At 35.3% G+C, this 24,807-nt stretch overlaps 1 protein-coding gene across 1 annotated transcript; it reads left to right on the top strand.

Moving 5' to 3' along the window:
• Positions 1-11,834: 11,834 nt before the first annotated feature.
• Positions 11,835-24,053, top strand: SPCS3 (signal peptidase complex subunit 3). Its single transcript, XM_081268935.1, has 5 exons — positions 11,835-12,184; positions 13,953-14,028; positions 15,918-15,992; positions 19,468-19,583; positions 20,529-24,053. Exons 1-5 carry the CDS (start codon positions 12,042-12,044, stop codon positions 20,659-20,661), a joined length of 543 nt encoding a protein of 180 aa, XP_081125061.1. The 5' UTR covers positions 11,835-12,041; the 3' UTR covers positions 20,662-24,053.
• Positions 24,054-24,807: the final 754 nt, after the last annotated feature.

Genomic DNA, 24,807 nt, shown 5'->3' with positions numbered 1-24,807 from the left:
AGGGTGCATAAATGGAAATAATTCTAACAGTCTCTTCCCTCACATTACAGTGTAGAAGCCACATCTTTTCAAACACTGGGGACCTTGACTACCCTGCAGGTGGCAATCCTAGTCAAGTCTAGGAGTTGAAACTCCTTTCAAAAATATATATTTGTAGAAGAGTATATTTTAGATTTGAAAGTATCCTCCTATTAAAAAGGGTTTTGAGATTTAATTCATATATATTACCTAATCATGGATATTTTGTTTTGAAATGGAGATAAAAATATACAAAATCAGCCTTCTCACCCCTATACCTTCTCTCTCTGGTCCCATGTTTTCTAGCTTTTTAGTGCTATAATTCATGACCTCCCCCTTAATTTCTAAGCCACAGGTTCAATGCTATAGCTATAGTCAATCCTGTCTGTAGTAAGGGACATGTGGTGTGAGCAGCATCAATACCCTCACACCCTGGAACTCAGCAGAGTCAATCAAAGATCCCTATTTGGGATCTGGGAACAGAAATATGACATCTTAGCTCCTTGAGCCTCTCTACTGAGTAGCCATGTTTGCTCACAAAGTATAATTTTTCCCTTCCCATTCCTCTTACCATCCCTTTCATTCCTATCTTACATAGGACTGAGAGGCTTCCTTGGTCTTTATTTCTGACTTTAACCAGATCATTTAATGAGTACTCTGGGACTACCCAGTGATATCTCATGGTCTGCATGGACGCATCTTACTAAATTACCACCATTCACCTCCCTAATCCTAAATATTGCCTCTATTTTAAGTTTCTCAACACTGGGTTCTGCTCTAATACACCAATTAATGCCTGTGAAATAGAACTTCAAAGAATGACCAAGAATTACTTTTGTATGAATTGTTGTAAATAGCCAAGATATATTCTTGGATCTCCATTATCTATATGTTGTATTGTAGCAACTCTCTCTCCAGGCTCTTGAATAACTTCTAAAACCTGTTATAAACATAAGAAATAATTCTCAAAAATGTGAATTCTAGGCTTCATAGGAGAATTGTAAGTTCTCTCTAAACTGTCAAACCAGTGCAAGTGTCATCTATGTCTCTCTCTGTATTTTAATTTATATCCAAAGGCTCAACAAAAATGAAAAAGAATAGTTTTAGGATTCACTAAAGGTTACACTTTCTTTATCCTTGTGAAAATAGAGAAGAAACTCACGATTCTTGGTCATGATGTCTAGAATCACTTGAATTCTCTGATATATTGTCTGATTCTCTAATCATCTGATAATTTATATGACACATGTCTCACAGAAATGAACAATATAGATAGGCATCCACAGAGTTCATGTGTGACTCAGTCCTCATTGTTGATTGTTCCCAAATTACAACTGTTCTTATATGACTCTCAGGCACTGGGTCTTGCCAGCCTACATGGTAAAATCAGTGCACACAGCAAGATCCATGTTCTTGGCAACAGATCTCATTCCAGGCTACAAGTTCTTTTCTTCCCCACCCACTCCTAGAATATCATATGCCTTATGACTGATTTCTATAATATGACACATGATTAAACCACCAACACAGAATTTGTGCTTTAATAATTTCAGTTTTAGTACTATATTCACATGATTCCAATAGTACCTTGTACTTTCTTCCAATATAATGATTTGCAGACATGTAATAGTGATTCACAGAAGTTTATTATTATAAAAAAATTTAAACATATTCCAGCATCCAGATGCGAAAAATTACTCTAAAATAATTTTTTTTTTCCAGAGTAGACTTTTCCAAGTAAGATATGAACAATTTGGATATTTTGTTATGCTTTTTTTCTACAGTTACCAAGTAGAATAAATAAGAATTTCATGTGGATTTTTATCTTTGTAGGTATTCTATATAATAAAAAAGCATATATAAGATTTTCTAATCTTCTCTGTTTAATATTGATTTTAACTTCATTTCAGCTTTACAAACATAAATGAGGAGGATGAAAGTGGCAATAAGTCTAAACAAAGAACATACCTGTCTATCACAGTAGATTGTGCCTGATTTTTTTTTTCCTTTGTAGAAGTCAGATGGGCCCATGAAGCCACTGAGTGGCTCAGTCATTAAGAATGAGCAATCAAAGCACTTCCCATCAAATGCTGGGAATTGGTATCAAAACAGAAGAATGAAAATCAAGACTGAGCAGGTAACACAAGGTCAAGAATTTAGGAAAATATGTCCATATGAGTTCACATGACAAATGGGCCCAAGATGGTCAGTGGGAACTGAAGAAAGCAGACAGGGAATCCAAGCACTGGGCATAAAAAATGTCTGTACAACAGGTCCATATAGCAATCTGAGCAAAAGATTGAATTTATATTAATAGGAATTAGGATTAAAAGAAACAAAACAATAAAAAGAGACTCTTCCCCTTACAGAGTAAGACAGGGCTAAGTTTCCCTAGCTTCTATAGCAATCCTTAAGATATTCTGAAGATGAAAGTTTATGAAATAGGAAATAGTCTTTGCCACAGGAGTCCCCATGACCATCCTATTAGCAGGATTAGAAGGACTCAGAGGACTCAGTACAGCTAAGGTTAGCATATTGAAGGGATACAAAGTGACATCAGCAAAAGAAGTGCTGCAGGAAACCACCACATGCCCCCAAGAGTCCGTTCCCAGTGGATCACATAAGGAACACTTAATTCTTCCTGCAATGGATTCTGACATGTAACTGTTGTCAACCAGGGAAGCTTATTAGAGTCTCAGTGCCCAGGAGTTTTATTGGGGGTGGTCTGCCTAGCACAAACCAAAATTCCAGATGCCCAGAACAGCAGAAAACCATATGTATGGCAGTCACTCTTCTCATTTATAGAACATTTTATGTCTTCAACACAGGGAACAGTAACTTTTTTACAATAAAGAGAACTCAAATGAATAAAAGAAGGTAACAAATCTCACCAGGCAAAATCTGAATTGCTGAATCTTACTCATTCTAGAGCTTTGCTTATTTGAATGTTATATAAAGGAGGATTGGCTCAACTCTATGTAGTATGTAACATCCAGCCTTGATGCTAAGAACTCTTTCATAAATTCGTTTACTTGAGCTGGGACTAGTTTCTTTGGAATGTATATGAAGTGATACAAATTAGAACCTGAGCTACAGTTTCCACAGTGAGTTTCTGGGTGAGTCAGAAGAGGCCAGGGAGAGAGAGAGAAGCTGACTAGGTTCTTCAACTAAGAGAATGCCACAGGCTTCACCAGGAGCAAGACAAACCGTCTTTCTCAAAAAGGATGTTTGTCCAGATGATATCAGCAGAGAAGTTGAATGTTAAGTGTCTTAACTATTTAAAGAATCTCATTAATTTTTGGATGTTTTTGACTGACTAGAGAAATGGCAGGGCTTCTTATCCATTTTCCTTGGGAAGGCGAGGTATCAATCTTCAGAAACCAATGGCCTCTGGTAAAGTTTGATTCTTCTGCTAAGGCAATATACATATAGTTGGCATATGCATGTGGGGTAGGCAGCCATGAATACCTCAGATAATTTTTCAAGCAAGCTAATAATGAAGTACAGGTGGGGCAGTGATAGTGTGTCAGATGGCCAGGTTCAAAAATGAAGTCTGGGCTGGGTGTCATGGCACATGCCTTTAATCCTAGAAACTTTAGGCTGAGGCAGGAGGATCCCAAGTTTGAGGCCAGCCTCAGCGAGGCACAAAGCAACTTTGGGAGACTTTGCCTCTGAATAAAAATTAAAAATACCCAGTACCCCTTCCTCAAAATAAAAAAGTGGGTGGGGGGCTGAGATGGGAATAAAGAATTAGAGTGCAAAGATAAGATTAAAAAAAGTAACATGGGCTGGGGATGTGGCTCAAGCGGTATCGTGCTCGCCTGGCTTGCGCGGGGCGCTGGGTTTGATCATCAGAACCACATAAAAATAAAATAAAGATGTTGTGTCCACAGAAAACTAAAAAATAAATATTAAAAAATTCCCCCCCCTCTTAAAAAAAAGTAACATAATGGGAGGATGAAAATATGGAATAGAAATTAGTTGGAGAACATTATAGAGACCCATAGCTGATAATGGGCTTTTATGAGCTCTCTAGACTTTGGAGTGAATAAATTAGCTTTATTTGAAAGGTTTCGGGCAAAATAGACAATTTCAGTGTAAAGAAAAAAAAAGGAAAATACATGAAGGAAATACACTGTTACAAAAATTAAAATATATTATTAAATTTTAATGTATTCTGTAGGAATCATTCTTAGAAAAACTTAAAAAGGGATAAAATGACCTGAAAGTCATAAGGTTTTTTTTTGTTGTTGTTGTTTGTTTTAATTTTCTTTAGACGTGGGTGCTGACAATCCAACTCAGTGCCACACATGCTAGGCAAGCATTCTACCACTGAGCCTCAACCCCAGCCCAATGATAAGTTTGTAAACTACTCTGAGAGGCCACAGACTTCTATTGATAGAACAGCCTGCCCTGGGGGCATCTGGGAACTTGACAGATAAACAGTTCCCTGAATTTTCCCTAAGTGATGAGTGGCCTGCTGTGCCTAAATTGTAGAAAGATATTTTATGCGCAACACCTGTTTTCTTTGTGGGAGTTTGGAGTTTTGATATGTGCTTGGCAGAAAACGGTTCTCCTTTTTGCTTAACTCTGTGTGTGTATGTGTGTGTGTGTGTGTGTGTGTGTGTGTGTGTGTGTTTGTTTCCTGGTTTTCTCTCGGAGATTCACAAACCTAGGACTCCTAGAATTATTACAGTGGCACAGTCTATTTACCAGTCTTGAGGGACAGCTAATTCAATTAACGAAACAAATATCTTCAAAGCAACCATCATCACCACAACCACCACCACAACAAAACCTCCTGTGACAATATCTCATCTGGTCTACTGGTGGGAGGTCTCATTCCTTGCTATGAAACTACTTACCTACCTAGAGCCTATGTGGTCATGATACAATTAATCTAAAATCCCTAAAGTTTCTTTGTCTCCTGAATGATGTTCACACTTAATAGCATGTCATTTGACTTTTCTACAATTTGTCCTTGGCTTACATATCCAATTTGGCTTTACATTTTGGCATTTTATCTATTACCTTTTCAAATGTTTGTCACCTGTGCATGATGTGCATTCTTTACATGAAAATTTCAGAAACATCATGGTCTATGTATTTAGGGTATCTCAATTCAAAAAAGATTTTTCAATACTCTTCATTTTTTGAGCATCTACAATGTACACAGTTCAGCGTCCTGACCACTGAAAGAGGTTAGAAGGTGTACAAGACATCATTTTGACTCTCCATGAGGACAGTTATGATTTATAATCCCTGTCTGAAAGCCATCTCAAACTTGAGTCCTTAACGAGCCAGACCTAAAACATGCTCCATTGCAAGAACGTCCTTACATAGCTTAGTGCTTCGTGGACTCTTTAGATATTCTTAGCAACAACATATTTGACTGGAATGTGAGCTCTTTAGGTTTATCCCCTTTTAAAACAGCTTAACTGTTTAACCATTTGCACACAGATCTACTTAAAGTATTTCCTCACAAATATCATTTATTCTTCTTCCATATCCTTAGCTGCATGTTACAGAAGAAAAAATATTTGCAAATAAGTTCAAAACTTCACCTTCATCCTATGTTTCTTCCTATTCTTCAAAAATATAGTTAGGGATGTCTTCCCCATTTGACCATGCCCTACTTATTTGAGTGCTGGTAAAGCATACCAATTGCTCCTCTCTTTACTGCCATTAGGTTCTGAGTATAAACTATCTAAGTGTACAAAGATATTTAGTTTAAAAGTCCTAAATTTTAATTGGAGGTCTGTGGTATTATTCTACATAAATCACAGCCTCAATTTCCATCTGTGCAATCTTGATGTCTGACAAGTGAGAATCTGGAGCAAAAAACACTAAAAGATGGATATTTTATAATGCTTAAGATTAGCATTCATGATGAACATGTCACAGTTCCTAATATTTGCTTACCAAATATTTAATAACTTTTTTAAAGCAGACACTGTAAGAAATGCAAGAAACAGACAAAAACACATTAATACTGGAGAGTTTAGCAACCCTTTCAATCCAAGAAAATCAAGATTATAAAAAACTACTAAGGATATGAATGACATAAATAACACAATAAGGCAGACCTCATATATATATTTGTGTATATATACATATATCAAACTCTGTGTACTATTAATAGAAAATGCATCATCTTCCAAATGTACCCTGAATACAGTAACTGAATACTCTTATTCAGGGTTTCTCTTTTTATCATTTCATTTACCTGATGTTATCCAAGTTCCCAAAATATTAAATGAAAAATTTCAGAAATAAACAATTCATAAGTTTTTAAATTGCACACCATTCTGTGCAGCATGGGACGAAATCTTATGCTATTCCCTTCGTTCTTGCCCAAGACATGAACCATCTTTCACCTAGTTATACACACTGTGTACACTACCCGCTCCTTAGTCACTTACTAGCCATCTTGGTTATCAGACACTAGTGCTGGTGTTCGAATAGCCCTTGTTTTACTTAATAATGGTCCCAAAGCACAAAAGAAGTGATACTGGAAATTCAGACATGCCAAAGAGCAGATATGAAGTGCTTTAAGTGAAAGGGACAAGTAAAAGAAGATACCTTGAGAAAGACTACATCCATATAACTTTTATTGCAATATTGTTATTATTGTTCTATTTTATTATTAATTATTGTTGTTAATCCCTTACTGTTCCCAATTTATAAATTCAACTTAACCATAAATATATGTACAGAAAAACATAGAGCATATATGGGGTCTGCTACTATTTCTGGTTTTGGCCATCCACGCAGAGGTCTTGGACTATACCCTCCATGGACAAGAAGGGGAACCACTGTATTCACAAAGGAACTTTTTTAGGGTACAAGAAGACCCTGATAATCCAAAGAACAGAAATACTACAAATAGCTTTCTCTGCCTAAATTAATCCCATTAATTTAAAACAATCAAAAGGAAATCCTGCAAACCCCTCACCACCCCCCCACAATTAACTCTTTAGTCAAAGGAGAAATACAAAAGTTTAAGCACAACATATCAGAAGTTTTAGGATATAAGTAATGGAGTCATCAAAGCAGTAAAAATTTAAAAATATATTAACTAAATATCCCATACTCAATGCTAACAACCTAAGGAAAAATCGGATGTTAAATACAAAAATTAATCAAAAAACAAAGAACAGTAGAGTTAATTAGTAAACACAAAATTTAGTTCTTAGAAAAACAATTTTTTGGTAACCTGACAGCATTATCTTTCTATCCATAAATGTGGAATATTTCTTCCAATTTATTTAGTTTTGATTTATTTCACTGAAATTTTATAGTTTTCCTCATAAACATTTTGTGTATATTTTGTCAGATTTATGCTTAAGTATTTCTTTATTGGTGGGGTGATAATGTAAATGGTAATGTCTTTTTAATTTCAATTTTCAGTGTATTCATTGCTTGTTCATTGTAATAGAAGAATGATAGATGTTTATTAACCTTGAATGGTGAAACCTTGTTATAATGGCTTATTAGTTCCAGGAGACTTTCTTTATATTCTTTCAGATTTTCTAAATAAATGACTATCATCTATGGGGGAAAATTTACATATAATTAAAACAATATAAAAGGTTGAAAGCACACACATAATGAGAATTACAATCAACAGTCATTAAAACAAAAGAATAGCATCTCCTGGGAATTTCTATCAAAATTTTAAAGACAAGATGATCCAAATGCTAATTAAAATATTTTAGGACAGTAAATATAAGGAAAACTTGAAAATTCATTTTCTAATTTGAGTATATCACAAGGAACAATGAAAGACACATATCAATTCAACTATTAATATTAATGACAAATTTTAAAAAGAAAACAATTAGCAAAGAACATCCCAGAGCATATTGTTAGGGGACAGACAGATGAGGATGGTGGGAAAAAGATGAGAATAATTCTATGAAGTGGGATTGCTCTTCTGCCCACCACATGCATTCTTTGCTAAAAAGCAATTTACCTGCATCCCTGCCTAGTCAAGGTAGACAGGATATGTAACATTCCTTAGTAAACTACCTATTACCTGCAGATGAAATGCAGGCCTGAGATAATGTGGATGGGAGGAACCCAGAAGACTTCGGTGACCAGATCCTGATACTCAAGGATATAAGAATAATTCCTTATAACCATAAAATCTGTAAGAATGTATGATTAAGAACCCAATTAGAACAGGTCAACATGGGTCAAAATGATCTACAGTTGCCATGGCAGTGGGTACTTACGTCTGATGTCATCTTGCCAGTCAGTCAAAAGTCAAGAGATACACCTGGTCAGGACTCTCTGGAAACTTCTCTTGGATCCCCAATAAAATTGGAGTGTAGGCGAGGCACCTTGTCCCTCTCCTCTCTGAGAACCTGCTCTCTCCCTTGAGAGCATCCCCTTTGAAGGACATGGAAAATAATAAACCCCAGAGAGAAAAGAAAAACAATGGGCTCTGGGCTTTCACAATTTCCCATATCTACAAACTGTTTCCCTGACTGTCTGACCGACATATTCTGCTATGACTTAGTCTCACCCATATAGCCCTATAAAACTCAGACTCCTATTGTAACCAGTTGCCATTTTCCTCTTGAAAATGTGCCCCTCTCTGCTTAATAAAGCATTCATGATCTGTTGAGGTCTATCTCCATTCCTTTTTCTTTCTCTTTCATTTGCTCTCACCCTGTCCCTATCCAGATCTTCAATAAACTCACTCCTATTACTCTGAGACACAAGTCTGAAATCATTCTGACTTGATAACAAGAATTGGGGTTTGAAGGGTGGTTCTTTGAGGTGCCTCAGTTTCCCAGAAGGCCTCAGCTCTGTAACATTATTACAGACTGATTCAAGTGGAGCCATTAATGCTTAATGGTTCAATGTATGAAATCTATTCATATAACCTGTCATATTAGAAGAGAAAAATTATGTGATTGCCTCCAGAGATACAGAAAATGCATTGGAAAATAATTCAGTACTTGTTCATGTTTTAAGAATCCTGAAATAGGAATTAATGAATAGTTCCTTAATATCATCATGTGCTTCATATTACATAATGATATATGTATACACATCTTTCCATCTCAGAACTAGAGTTTCCCCTGTTGGAGAAATGAAACTTCTCCTCTTAAATCAAGAACAAGACAAAGATAACAGTCATCTTCATTATTATTAAGCAGTGTGTTGGAAACAATGAGCACTGAAATTAACAAAACAATAAAAAGTATAATAATTGAAAAGAAAAGGGCAAAATGATGTCTAATGTAGATGATATGATTAAATAGCCAGAAAATCAAGAGAAACATTTGGGAAAATACAATAGAAAAAGATAATTTCTTATTCCATTCTGCTCCTGTTTTTTTTTTTTTCTTTTTGTTAACTTCTATGTATTTTTGGCTTTCCTGACACAGACTGAAAATGAGGTGGGGGCATGGTTGGGGGTAGACTCTGAACTGAGAGTAACTTCCTCTGGTAGAGAAAAGGAAACAAAAGCACTACAACCCCCATCTTGACAGGTACCAAAGAAGCACAGAATGGAGACTGTCCCCTTAAACCTGTCTAACACAAGATTATTAGTCATATATACATTTCCTGCCTTTGTTTCTTTTTTCTTTTTTTTTTCCTTACTGTTGTCCCTCCTCCCCTGCTTCTTCTTTAAAAGTTCTCAATTTCATGGATTTCAAATGTGGAATATTTTGAAACAGTTTTCCTGTTTCTTCAAAGCTGAGTCTGAATAAAACCTATTTTCCTACAAATTTGACTCTGAATATATCATGGAGCAGTTAGCATTGTGGCTTACCCCATTCCTCCACAGGTGGTATCAGAGTCATTCTGTAACACTCTCAGTTTACTAAAGTTCAAAACTGTGGTGTCATAACAATACTATTAATCCCACTTGTGCTTTCACAATCTGCTTTTATTTTATATTTTGCCAAGAGAACCCTTATCTAAGCAGTTGCTAAGTCATGTACATTTTGTCTTTGAAATGTCCATTCTAGCAATCATCTTTTTTTCTGTTCTATTGCCAACACTCTCAATTGTTCACCTTTCTCATATATCTTATCAATGGCTGGCTGCCTACTTGCTTGGTGAGGCTACTCTTGTTTAATATATAAATTCCTTGATATAAAGTCCCAATTTCATGACCTGTTTTTCTAGAGTGGGCCCTTATTTTAGGTTTCCAGATATACTTCTGCCTAATCTTTTAATGGCACATTGTTTAGCTGGACCAGACTAATGGGTGTTTCTTATATGCCTGTACTTGCAACGCAGTATATTTTGGAATGTTCATCCTAAACATTACCATTTGTAACAAGCATCCTTTCTCTAAGTTACTCTATAAGAATAATAATGTGTGTTAACATTTAGGCATTGTGTTAAATATTTAGTATATATTGTTTTGTCCTATATCCACAGATGTGGCCAGGTGCAGTGGTGCATTCCTGTAACCCACTTAGGAGACTGAGTTAGGAAGATCCAGTTTGAGCTGCATCAGAAACTTAGGGAGACCCTATCTCAAAATAAAAAAAAAAAAGGACTGGGGATATAGCTCAGGGGTAAGTGCTTTATTTAATTAATTTATTATTTAAGCTATGTGAGGTAAAAATGATATTAACACATATCTCTTTATCACTTGCATCACAGTTGCCATTCAACAGACATTTGCTATATTGAATAAAGCATGGCTGCCTGAAAGATAAAAATTAATGTTAGAAACTCAACCAAGGATCTCTCCATTTATAGTGAATACGTTTTTCATTTCTTAGCAGTATTCCATTTGAGCAGGGGCTTTGCCTTATTACTGCTGTATTCTCAAGGCTTGGAGCTGTTTTTGGCACATGCTAGGCAATTACAATTCTACTTGTATGGCTGTAGGAAAATTAACTGGTAATGAATGATGCAAAGAAGCAAAGGCTCAACAACAGACAACAAAAGCCAGGATCAGGTTTAGATCATGTTTTTGGTTTATACCTATCATATTCTCTAAAAGGTTTTCTTAACTATTTATGGTTCATGGTTGCAAATTAAAAAAAATTAATTATCCTCTGAATCCCATCTTTATAATTACAAGTTCCTTGCTGTGAAGGGAGCAAAAGTATTGGTAGATAGTATATACAAGGTCAAGAATTGGCCCAGTCTGAACCCTAAACCCCTTTAAGTATTGGAAATGTGATAAATCAATCCGTTACTTATTATTAACTTTACGTTCTTACAGATTATGCTATATAGCAATTCCATCGCTATTATTTCCTTTGAGCCCAAGCCTAGAAAGGTTACCTTTCAGTAATCAGAAATTTCTATGTTAAAATGCAAATATTTAAAACTGGTATCACGGACCCTTAGTTTTTAAAACAGCTAAGGCAGTCTGTAGAAACAAAACATTAACAAGAATTGGACCAAGGTTGAAGGTGGAAAGCAAAGGAGCGCAATGACGGTGTACATGTGACTGCTTTAAGGGACCTGGGCAGCCTCCCTCCAGAACCTCCCAAAAGGCTAACTTTGACCAGCTTTGACAGAGCGGGGAGAGGACCACGCGTTTTGTACAGACCTGCTTCCAAACACGACACATAAGAACAGACTCCAAACCATCTTGGCTTGCTGCTGTTTTTAACTTAAAATGAATAGCACTCAAGCAACCAAGAAGCTTCAGTCCCAAACCACCTGACACAAGAATCGAGAAAAGAGGGTGGGCTATTTTCTCCGTGGAACTAAAGAAGGGAACTGACAACTGGAGGAGGCGGGTCTGATTTGGGACCCCGCCCTCTCCCTGCTCATCTCTGATTGGTGGCAGCGTTTGGAGGGGCGGTTTCACAGACGAGGCGCTCCTTATGGCGCGGTCCCTCCCGCGCGGTGGGTGTGTCGCGGTGGGCGGGTGCGCGCGCGCTCGCGTCGGAGGACCGGAAAGGAGGCGGGGCCGCGGCTGCGCGCGCTCCCGGAACGTGCGCACCGCAGGCGGCGCGGATCGCAGGTCCGCTGCCGGAACCGGACCCCGGGTGCCTGTGTGGCGACAGGGCTCGTGAGCGAAGGTCGCGATGAACACGGTGCTGTCACGGGCGAACTCCTTGTTCGCCTTCTCGCTGAGCGTGATGGCGGCGCTCACCTTCGGCTGCTTCATCACCACCGCCTTCAAAGACCGGAGTGTCCCGGTGCGGCTGCACGTCTCGCGGATCATGCTGTGAGTGCGGCCGAGACTAGGGCTAATGGGGCAGGGCACCTGGACCCGGCCTGGTGGGGGCCGAAGCCGGGCCGAGGAGCGGGGGACGCCGGCCGGACTACCGCGCCGTCCCCAGGGTCCCCTCTGGAGCAGCCATTCACCCCTAAGGCAGATGTCCGGGGCGGACTTGCGGGCTCCCCCGGTTTTCCCGGCTTCCTCTCGAAACTCGCCCCCCTCCGTCGTAAATTCCCGGGCTTGCTCTTAAATTTTAATTTTGAGTTGCTCCGGTCGGTGCCTCCGCTTCCTTCCTGTTCCTCACTTCCCTCACCCACGCCTGGCCAATAAGGGAGCAACACAACAGCAAACCCGCGCCGCCGCCCGGGCCGCCGCCTCCCGCGCGTCCCGGGGCCGGTGGGTCCTCACACGTCCCGAGGTGCTGCCGCCGCGCGCGGGTCGGCGTCGGGCCTGGCTCCGTAGCTCCGTTACGCTTGGGGCTGAAGCAACTTGCAGGACGGCTTTCGTGCCATCGATAACCGGAGTTTGTCCTGTTTGACATTCCCTTTGCAGTTTTTGTCTTTCCACCTTCAGAACGCAATAAATACTTGGAGCAGCTTGGAAGTTAGGACGGAGGTTAAGATGCACTGAGAGAATTTTGAACATCTTAGCCTTCTGATTCAGCCTATTCTTGTTTTTCTAATTTATTTGCATTTTTTTTAAGCAAAACTTTGCTTGAATAAATCTGCGAAGACGTCAAAAGTAGAATTTTGGAATCACAGTTGCATTTCTTTATTGCCTATTTTTTTTCTTTTGTATTTTTACTTTAAAATTCTCCACCACTTTTGTCTTTGATTTGTGACATTTTTGATCTTAATACTCAATTATTTTGTTCCATTTACTAACAAGATCTGTCTCCTTCTGCAGCCTTAGTTTAATTTCATTGTCAGATTCACTAACAAGTCAGTCATCTAATAGTGACCCCCCCCCCTTTGTGTGTGTGTGTGTGTGTGTGTGTGTGTGTGTGTGTGTTAGATACTGTTCTAAATTCACATAGACCTGGGTTGGAAGTCAGCACTGCCATTAAGGTCTATGAGGGCTTAGAATGTGTTTGAAACATTGAATAAATGTTTGGTGTTGAGAAAGTTTTTTACTCTTCTGAACCTTAATTCCCTTTTATTCAAGATGAAGGTAATGCCTAATTGGTAGCCTTATGAAAATAATTTGAGGTAATTGTGAAAAATACAAAGTGGATTAGACATGTGGTAAAGCACTCAAGAAAGAGCAGCTGTTATTTTAGTTTTCCATACTGCCTTGTAGTCATTTGTAATCTTTATTTATTTATTTATTTATTTATTTATTTATTTTTTATTGGTTGTTCACAACATTACAAAGCTCTTGACATATCATATTTCATACATTAGATTGAAGTGGGTTATGAACCCCCAATTTTACCCCAAAAGTCATTTGTAATCTTAAATCTACCCATCCTCCTGCTGTCACCAGTATTTAAAGAGTCTCTCTCTCTTTTTTTTTTTTTTTAATAGCAGTTCTTATGTCTTCCTTTGAGTTTTATTAGAGATTTCTTAAGGTATTTGAAAATAATTGAAGACATTTTTAAAAATATTGAATTATAATATTTACCCTGTTTTCACACTAAAGATTTCTCTGGTTTTTACTTGTTTCTTTGTGGAATTGCTGTTCCACATGTATACCAACTAGATCTTTAAATTATTATGTGAATAGTGTATGCCTTTATTATAAAGGATGGTAAAACTTTTATCTTTACTTCTAGAAAAAATGTAGAAGACTTCACTGGACCAAGAGAAAGAAGTGATCTGGGATTCATTACATTTGATATAACTGCTGATATCCTTTAAGGAAATATTTTTTTTCTTTTTCTGTAGTTTTGTAATGAGAAACATGTTGCTTAGAGATTTGGGGGACAGTGAGTACCACCCAGTTGAATCAACCAAACTTTGGAAGAAATCCTGTCTCATATATTTTCATCAGCTAAATAGTTTTAATACTTGTTCATACTTAGAGAAAACTGTAGATTCATGAGTTTGTTGTGTGTATGTAATTTTAAATTCTTCCTTAAAGTGATTGCAATCTATGCATGAATCTCTTTGTGAAAAAAAATTAATAAAATTAGATCATTTGAATTAAAGAAGGAAAAATGTTATCAGAGCTCAGTCTGCCTGAAATATTTCATGTATTTCAAAGAATCCATATCTTATGATAGAGGAGAGAAATATGTTTAAAAAGTGAATTACATTTGTAATGGTTCAAATGGCTGTTATTGAAATGGATGTTGTTAAATCATGTTAACATTTTGTTATTGTAGTTCTTTTTATAAGTACTGGTAGAACAGTCAAAGAAATCTTAATGAAAAGAATGACTTTAAGGGGATGGTTTAATTATTTTCTCCTTATCCTGAGTTTCCATCTCTTAACAACTCTGGTCATTTTGGCCACTTTAGTCTTATTTAGGCTTATATGTAAATATATTGGCAGTGTTGTTCTCTGCCATTTCTGACCTGATCCTATCTGCCTTTCTAAGACCCATGATTTAAAATGGTCATGGAGATTGAATAGTCTGAACTTGTGTAGAGCAACTATCTGAACAATTGAAGCAGATAATATGCCTGGGGAATTTTTCTTCAGTTCCTACTATCTTGGAATTCCTTTTAATTTTTTTAGAAATGACTGACTTTATAAGTAGACTAGGAATTAGTTCTAAAGGAACTTTTTTAGGAAGTAGAATGTGCCATCAAACTTTGTGTGCTTTTAAGTCTTGACATCATTTAAAAAAAAAAATCTATTTAAGCAGTGTAGATCTAGTATGAAAGTAGTCATTTTGTGTATCTGGAGAATAACAGTGAAATTTTCTGATATCTTCACTATATGTTACCAGTCTCACTATTTATAGTTTATTTGGGTTTTCTTAATGCTACTGAAAATACTTGAAATTGTAGCTGTTATTATAAAGAACTGTCCTAGACTTCTCAATTCCAAACAAGTGATTCTTAGTGGCTACACATAATTAAAAGTAGAATGTGACAAACCTGTTGCTATAAATATATAAATATACATAATAAAATGACAATTTACATATGATATTTAATAAAATACAAATATAAAACTCTGCTCATGTGGAGGTACCAGTATGTAGTTTAACTCTAGTTAAAAGTGTACCTCCTTCCCCCAGGCTGAATGGTACCTAGTTAGCAATCATTTGCTTCTTACCAAAGCACTTTATGTAGACATTTTGATTTCTATGGACACGTAACAAAAGGAACATACATTTTACTGTACTTGGCTAATAACTTGAACTTAGTTCATGTTTGCATATTGTTAAATAGTGGTGATTTGGTTATACTTTAGAGCTCCAGTATTTCATGAATGTCCATGAAATAATAATTCATCTTTCTTTTGGACATAGTGGGTTAATATTAGAAATCTAAATTTTGGATTTTTTGTTATTTTCTTGTTAATCAAGGTATCTTAGCTAGTAATCCTTGCAGGAGTAGGGGAGCATGCTGACCTTACATTCCTTTTTGGCTTTGGAATGGGTTGGATTTTATAAAATATTTATCCTCTGTATTATTAAATTAGTGACTCAGTATGTTTCTGGACCACCTCTCCTTTTTTTCTATTTTAGTGTTAGTATTGCTGTGGATAATTAATTGAAGATAACAAAGATCTTTTAAAAGCTGTGTGCTGCCTTCTGTCTTGTGTATTCCTTAATTTGTTTACATTTAGAGAATATATTTGATTGGAACGTTAAGCAGTTGTTTCTTTATTTATCAGCAGAATATTCAACAAAAAATAATGTAAGTATATGTATTTAAGCAATTTTTAAAATATTTTTTTAGTTGTTGATGTACCTTTATTTTTTCATTTTTGTGTGGTGCTGAGAATTGAACCTAGTTCCTCACATGTGCTAGGCAAGCGCTCTACCACTGAGCTATAACCCCAGCAATTAAAGCATATTTTAATGGTTACTTAAAACCTTATTCTTTATGCACAACAAATAGAGATGTTCATATATTAAAAATATCTGACCCTCATAGCTTAGTAAACACAACCATATGGAGAGGTGACTCTGCTAAGAACATTTTCTCTCTGGTAGCCTCTTTTTTTTTTTTTTTTTTTTTCTGTGTGTACTATAGCTCCTTAGCATTGTGGCTTCCAGAATGGTGTGTATGCACAATAATTGATAGGTATAAAAGGGATATTAGAGTTCTGTTATGTATTTCCCAATTAAAATTAAACAGAGAAATTTAAGCTGTATTAATAGTTGCTTTGCAAACTCACATTGATACTTATTCAGTCCTTATCAGATGGTCACATGCCATGGAAATATTCTGGAGGAAGAGAAGGAATTCTCAGTGCCCAGAGGTTGACCGTACTACCTAATATATTCATTTATTCACTTTTAGCATTTTACAAAATATTGTAGTATATAGGGGATTGTATTATCAAGTTCTAAATAATTGCTATTAAATAGAAAAATAGCTAAAAAAAATGTCCTGCAAAGAAAAGAAAGATTGAAGATAACACTGATGTTCCAACACAATAGGAAAATGGTAGAGCCCATATGTCTGTTCTGTTTTATCTGTTAAATCATGTTAAAGGATTAAAACAAAACAAAAAAAACCAAAACACCTCAGTAAACTAATTAAAAGAGGAGAGAATTCCATTAGTTAAGATTATTTGAAATGAAAATTTGCATTAACTGTCAATGATAAATAGTACATGTATATTATATACATAATAAATAAAGGGCATGGCTTAGTTTATGCTCAAAGTAATTTATGATCAAAAACTCTTGTAGACTATTAGTGGTAAGATGAGAAATGGTGGTGCTTAACTCTGAATTACATATGAAATGAGGAAGTTCTAGTGCTGCTCAGCTATATGTTCTTTAAGCTGAATGTTCTTTTTTCCATAGTTGAGAATAGAAAGCTACTTGACAACATAAATAAATCAACAGAATTTGAGATCTGGTTAAAGCTTTCATTATGAAGATAGGTAATCAAAACCTGTGAAGATTACTAAAAATTTTTGAATCATCTGAGATTATTTAAAAATGTATCCTAGTACCAAATATTTGTATTTTCTTTTTAAAAAAATCTATGATAATGAGCTGCTTTGGTAGTGTTAATAAATCATATATCTTCAATTAATATCCCTGCTTATTGAGAACTGTTTTCCTTTGTTTTGGAATTGTATGAAATTCATCAATCTGAGTACTTGAAGTAGTCTTTATAGTTTATAATAAATTTTATAATAAAACCTATCAGGGCTAGAGTTGTAGCCACAGTGGTTCAGTGGTAGAGCGCTTGCTTGGCATATGTGAGGCCCTGGGTTCAGTTCTCAGCACCACATAAATAAATAAAACAAAAGATCCATTGACAACTAAAACAACAACAATAACAACAACAACAAAAACTATCATACTATTAGATAAAACACATCAAAATGATTTATTTTGTGATTGAAGGTGATAAGTTCAGTCTGATTTAGCACTCTGTTGCGGGTTAGGGTAAGCGTTAGGATATTTATATAGAATCTTGTTAAATCTTCTTAGGTTCTATTTTTAGTATTGATAACGAAGGTATAAAGTTGTAGACTGAAAATATGTAAGCAAATATAGGAATTATAATGTTGCTTATATGTTGTTGAGTTTCCTTTTTTTTTTTTTTTTTTTTGGTTCTAGGGATTGAACTCAGGTGATTTAACTCTGAGCTACATCCCCAGCCCTTTTCTATTTTTTGAGACATCCTCTCGATAAGTTGCTTAGAGCCTCTCTAAGTTCAGGCTCATCTGGGGCTTGTCCTCTTGTCTCAACCCTTTGAGTTGCTGGGATTATAGGGACATTCCACTGCTCGTGTCTTAAGTATAGTGGTTTTCACAGATTTTCATCAGTGTAGGCTAGAGATAGATTGTAGTTAAAGATTGGTCTGTGTTTTATTTGAACTGTATTTGTTTTCAAGGAAAATATATATTAATTAGTTTAATCAGAATTTTTAGCACTTCAATTAATTATACACTTATTTTGAAAATAACAGGTGTTTCGTTAGGCTGTGGGACTATTGGGATGAAAAAGTTTTGATTCTTGTCCTTCAGCATCAACAAAATGTTAAACAGAAAAAGCTATTTCTGATAAAGAGTAGCAACTATACACAAACATTGACAGGTTTCAACAAATTGTTGAAATAACTGTAACCTTTATGATTAATGTACCAAAAATATATTTATAATCCTGGCTTACCCTAGCATAACTAGTAGGAAAATGCTAATTTGGAACTTCCCCAGCATCCCTGGGCCCTTTATTTTTTATTTTGAGACAAGGTCTTGTTAAGTTGCCAAAGCTGATCTTGAACTTGTTGTTGTCCCACCTTAGCCTCCCAAATTGCTGGGATTACAGGCATGTGCCACCAAGCCCAACTATTTCTTCAATCTTAATGATTTTTAATATTTTTAATATTAGAAAGAAGTTTTAAGATGTTGGTTTAAGCCCTGTTTTAGAAATAACTTCTCTGTATTTCTTTTCAGTTAAGGTAGTCATAACATATTGAGCATTCAGCCTCACTAGCTGATGGATGATAGCTTCCATGAGGACAAATTCCTTGATATTTAGTAGGAGTGACAAGTTTTTTCTTTCCATTTTGTACTCTTAATTTTTGTGGAACTTGGTTGTAATACATTGAAATAAAGTGGCTTTAAAGAATTATCTGATATCTAGAATTCTGCCATGATAAAACAGTGATGCACATTTTATTGTAAAGGGGGAAAAGATGTTATGCATTCATTACTTTGGTGTTTCCTTGATAATTTTAAGTTCTTGAAGATTCATCCATTTTCCTGACATCATCTCATGTTAACTGGGATTAGCTCACTTTGTTTTCTCAGTATCATCCAGGGTCCACTCTGAGATGGACAGTATTAGAAATTTCACAGAGAAAAGAGATTTAAAAGAATATTTCCTATCCAAAGATTCTAAGGACATTGCTTTTGGAGAGCATATAGATATTGAACCTTTTAGTAAGATCTGAGGGCCTTATATAATAGAGTTGACTGAGTAAAAGGAATGATTTCCTTAGGGAAATAATTTTTCTCTCCATGAAAAGTTTGTCCCCTTCTTTATATTATCTATTAGTACATATTTGGTATGCATCAAGATTTTAGCAGGTCTGTTCAAGTTGGGTTCCTTCATATGTGAAATTATTTAATTATTAATACTTTTAAATGATAAGATGCTGTTTCTGATGAGTTACCTAATTAATTTTCATTTTAATGTAGGCTCTGAACCAAGTTGTCCTCTGGGACAAGATTGTTCTGAGAGGTGATAATCCGAAGCTGCTGCTGAAAGATATGAAAACAAAATATTTTTTCTTTGATGATGGAAATGGTCTCAAGTGAGCACTTTTTTATTTTTTAACATTTAGTAAAATGTGAAAGAGAAAGATGTAATGTGTTTTCATTTTAAAAAAATATTAGAGGGTTAAAAGGAAAATTGGGAGAGAGGTATTTATGTAGCGCTGAATGGAAGATTGGGAAGAAATATAAATTGGGATCTAAGATAAGTAATTTGTTCTCTTGCAGTTTGTAAAATGTAATGGTCCAAACTAATAAAGGCATACAGCTTCTACTCTTATGTGTACAGGGAGTATAGGATTACTTATATATGATAGCACTATGATTGTCAAATTAAAGGTCTCCTTTCTAAACATAAGTCAGAGAAACCTTAATGAGAAAGCAGTGCATTGGGTCTCGGAATTGATACTCAGGTTTCTAATATTGGTTCTCTTGGCTTTTCTAAACTTCTGTTGCTCTCATAAAAAATGAGGGAATCAATGATTGACCTCTCAGGACATTTTTGCTTCTTACACTTTCTGAGGTATTATCAGAAAGAATTTTAAAAGAATTTTAAAACCAGACCTACATATTTACAAATAAGAATTTCAGATCATAATACATTTTGATTTGCTCCAGTTTGTGAAACTAGATAATGACAGAATTAGGCTTCAAATCATTGTCTTCTGATTCCTAGCACAGGTCTCATTTTATATTCACTGTGTTTCTTGCATGTAAGCTTTTTAGTTGTTATTAACTGCAGTTGTGAATAAGTTTAGATTGTTTTTTAAGGAATTCAATGTAATGTAATTCAAATGTAATGCTGGTGTCTTTCAGCATTGTCCTTAGATTTCAAGTGAGAAGAGAAAATAGTTCTGTTTACAGATTAGAATTCCTGTTAGGAATAACTAGTTATAAAATATTTGACAACTCAGTGCTTGTTTTAAAATGTTTTTATTGAACTATAAGTGTTTCTGCTGACTTCTGTTTATTATATCTTTTTATAGGGGAAACAGGAATGTCACTTTGACCCTATCTTGGAACGTTGTACCAAATGCTGGAATTCTACCTCTTGTGACAGGATCAGGACATGTATCTGTCCCATTTCCAGATACATATGAAATAACGAAGAGTTATTAAATTATTCTGAATTTGAAACAACATATTTTTATACTTAATGAATTATATCTCATTTATCTCTTCCCTTGCACCTTCATTTGTTTTGGGTTGTTACTTTGTGGGTTTTTTTTGGTTTGTTTTTGTTTTTGATGTAGAAGTAACATCAAAAGGCATATTTGAAGGGAAAGGTTGATAGCATACTCAAACTTAACCTTAAAAACAAAACAAAAACAAGGCTATCAGAGATAGCTATATCTCTGATATAAGAATAAGGATATAAGAATAAGGCAACAACATAATAAGAACTTGGTATATATTTGAAGTATTCCCTGTATTTCCATTATTCTTTATGGAATATAAAGTGAGCATGAAGGGTTGTTAAAACTTTCAGGTACCTGTAGAGTTATAAGAACTCTGAATTTTATGCTTGGCATTCATGCAAGTTCACATTGGTTGTGACTTAGATGTAGACATTTTCTTTTATCTCTTTTAGTGTATGTTAGATTACTGGAAAAATTAATATAGTTATTCGTTAGAAGCCTGGTTTACAAAAAAGCCAAAAGTGATAGAATTTTATTCCATTTGTTTTAGGATACCCATAATGTGTGTTTTTCTTAGATGACTAGCAGCTTTCTCCACTTAAATACTAAATACCTCTTCTATGTTGTAAATCATTCAAACTCATTTTTAAGTCTCAAGTCAACCAAATGTGTGTCTTTTAGTGCTATCTCTAAAAATGTTCCTTTGTGTATCTTTATATACTTTTTAGCATTGCCATTGAAAGTTGAAAATCTTTGCATGATTTATCCTTTGAGTTAAGTTTGTTCTTGTGAGCATGCCAAGTGCCACTAAGTGGTAATTATTTGCAATTATCCATAGGTTCACATTTTAATAATTATTGGAATAGTAATAATATTTGGCAGTGTGCTTTTCCATTTACAAAGCACTCTTGTGTTTTATGTTAGCCTCAATAATCCAAGGAGGTAAGTAGTGCAAATGTTAGTTCTTTGCAGATCAAGAAACTGAAACCCAGGAGTTTATTGAATCACTACAAAGTTAAATAGCAAGGAATGAAGTTAAAACTTGAGCTCACATCTCAAGGTACTCTTAAGCTTATCCTTTCTCTTACATCTCAGTTTACAGACTAATCAAATTTGACTTGTAATTGTCATTATGTTTTTTATTACCCCAGACACCCTTTGTATCACTCTTAGAAGATGATTCCCATTATGTATGAAAACGACTAATTTTTAAGTTGCCAACACTTAACATAGTGGTAATATCTCATTTTCCACATAAATTCATTTTACTCACATTAAAAGTATAAAAAATGTAAATGTGTGAAAAAATAATGTAGAGATTAAATACATAATACATAATTGAGCATATGAGCATATTTAAGATGATTTATTTTTTCTGTATAGGAGAAATAAACATCCTCAAAGGTAGCAATTGCAAATTATTATTAAAAACAAGACCAAGCACTGTAGTACACTATCAGCAACAACCAAAAAGGGCTAATATTTTCTAAGAATAGTTTAAATAATATTTGTTTTGTTTACCTCATGAAATACATCACTGTTTAATTACATTCATTTTTGACAGCTATCATATGTGGTTCATATAAAAGCATGTACATATGAGTTTTTAAACCAGCAAAAAAGGTCAAAGTTATAATATGAATACTAGACTGGGTTTGGCTCCCAGCTTTTTCATTAAACTTTTCAGGGTCTCAGTTTCTGTATCTGTAAAACGACAGAGTTGGAGTAGTTATATGGTGATTCTTCACACAAGTCTATAAAATTTGTTTTATCTGATCAGCTAAGAGATTGAACAGAAAAGCACTTTAGTGATGTGAAGATGGGAAGATGATTAAAAGGTTAGCACATAAGTCATCTGACTATTGCTGTTACACATTTTACACCTACAAAATTTAACTTTATACAAATATTAGACATGTAAACTTAAAATCTGCGGAAGTAAAAAACTTATAAAAACTGGGAATGTTGTGATTAAATCAGGCTTGCCCAGTAAGCCTGAAATATTAACCAGACATGGATTCTAGTTTAATAGGTGTTATACCTTTGGGGTGAGCGGATCTATTACTCTAAAAGAGATTAATATTGAAATTGAGTTACGGTTTGTTCATTTGACAAGCCCCCTTTTTGGGAATTTGGTGAGGGAGAGAAATAGACCCCACCAGTACAATATGGATGAAGTTTTTCATTTTTACTGAACTAAGGGAAAATGCTCAGGATTAAGAATGCTTCAACATGGGAATAAGGAATCTGCATCTCAGGAACTCATTTTTGGGTGTGCTCAGCTTTATTAGTTTACCATAATTCTACTTTTTGAAAATTTGATTTGTGTTCAGTTTGATAACCATATCCTTGGTCTCAGTGTTTTAAAGAGGTCTCACCAAGTCTCTACAAAGACACAAGGCTTCAGACGTATAACGACCTAAGTATGACCAGAAATATCGGAGCTCGGAGATTATTCTGAGCAAAGAGAATAATAATTACTGGATACTTGTTTAAAGTAATTACAGTTAGAAGTGAATTTAATTTTAAAATGTAGCACTCATCCTTTAGCAGTTTAACCTTGGAAAACTGGCTAAATCAGTGTTTTTTATTTCCATACTTGACTACCTTTAGTTTCTCTCTGCTGAAAGGAAAATAACAAAAAGCTTCAGAAATTCCTAAGGGTGTAGTAGGAAATGGATTATTTTGAATTTCCTTTCCTGGACTTATTTTGTAGTTCTTTGGTGGATCTGGCCAGCCAATTAAAAGCTTTGGAGTTGGGGTGTCAAATTAACAGGTGTTACTTTATAATACTTTGAATTGATTTGTAATGGATTTATGGGGGAAAACTCCATAAGCTGTGAACATAAATCTATCCATTTCAAAAGCTTTCCTTGCTTTTAGCAGAGAGCCTGTGTACATTACATGAAACTGCCAATAGTTTAAAGGATTTATTTCAAAAAGTTGTTGCATGTTTTGATGCAATTTGGAAAATTGTTTACTTCAAAAACACAGATTCACAAGAAAAAAAATCCATAAAAATATGTTTGAGGATTTTCATAATTGCAATAAATATTCAGCATTTTTTCTAATGAAAATGAATTTTGTTTATGAGTAAAAGTATGCATTTTGAAAAACTTTCAGATTTATGCTTTTTATGTGAAGCTGCTGAATTAAAAGTAAAAGGAAGAAACCAAGTCTAGTATGTTTTGGGGGGTGGGGTAGAGGGGAGGCAGTTAATTACACCTAAATTATCTTCTCCAGAGACTGTATGCTCCTATACTAGACTGTAAGCCCTTTGAGGACAGGCTGTTGGATTTATCTTTGTACCTTCCCCAGCACCTAGCATAGTGCCTTGCACATGATAGGCACCCAATAAATATTGATAATGAAGCTATTGTGTTTCTGATATGGCCAAAATATGGGGACTGTTTGTAATTAACACTTTTTTCCTTTGTAACCGTTACTTTTTTTCATTCTTGAGCTCCTCCTGACTTTAGATGAAACTATTCTTCCTCCTTGCTTTCAAGCTCATTTGACTATCCAACTTAGGTAAATGGTGCTCTTGCTCCAAGTACTCTGACCTACTTTGTCCCAGGCCTTTCATAAGGAAATAGATTTTATTTATTATTATTTTTATTTATATACTTTTGTTACCAGAGATTGAACCCAGGGGTGCTTAACATTTGAGAACATCAAACCCTTTTTAGTTTTGAGACAAGGTCTTCCTGAGTTGCTTAGGGCCTTGCTAAGTTGCTAAGGCTGGGTTTGAACTTGTGATCCTCATGCCTCAGCCGCCTCATCAGTAGGGACAGGTGTACACTACCACACCTGGTGGCAATATGCTATTTTTTAAAAATATATTTTTCTAACTGATGGACCTTTATATTATTTATTTGTTTATATGCGATGCTGAGAGTCAAACCCAGCACGTCACACATGCTAGGCAAGTACTCCACCACTAAGCCACGACCTCAGCCCTGCAATATGCTGTTTTAAGCTAAGCTTCAAATGCTGTTTCAATCCTTTTATATCATGAGATTATCTTCCCCCACCCCCAGTGAACCTAGGTTTGTTAGAAGTAAAATTCCGTTAAATTTAGAGTCTGCGTATTTGCCACCTCAATGAGTGTGCAGTGTCCAAAGCT

The sequence above is a fragment of the Spermophilus citellus genome (assembly GCF_964194105.1).
Source record: "Spermophilus citellus genome assembly, chromosome: 16".
In the NCBI taxonomy this organism is placed as follows: domain Eukaryota; kingdom Metazoa; phylum Chordata; class Mammalia; order Rodentia; family Sciuridae; genus Spermophilus; species Spermophilus citellus.
The sequence above is the reverse complement of the archived record's forward strand: the minus strand, read 5'-3'. Positions and strand labels throughout refer to the sequence as shown.

What these genes read in the sequence shown, in the direction of transcription:
- SPCS3 (XM_081268935.1), top strand. Translation starts at nt 12,042, where the DNA reads ATGAACACGGTGCTGTCACGGGCGAACTCCTTGTTCGCCTTCTCGCTG. An exon ending in CATTTGATATAACTGCTGAT is followed by an intron (nt 14,029 to 15,917) that starts ATCCTTTAAGGA and finishes ATTTGTTTACAT; the next exon opens with TTAGAGAATATATTTGATTG. An exon ending in AATATTCAACAAAAAATAAT is followed by an intron (nt 15,993 to 19,467) that starts GTAAGTATATGT and finishes ATTTTAATGTAG; the next exon opens with GCTCTGAACCAAGTTGTCCT.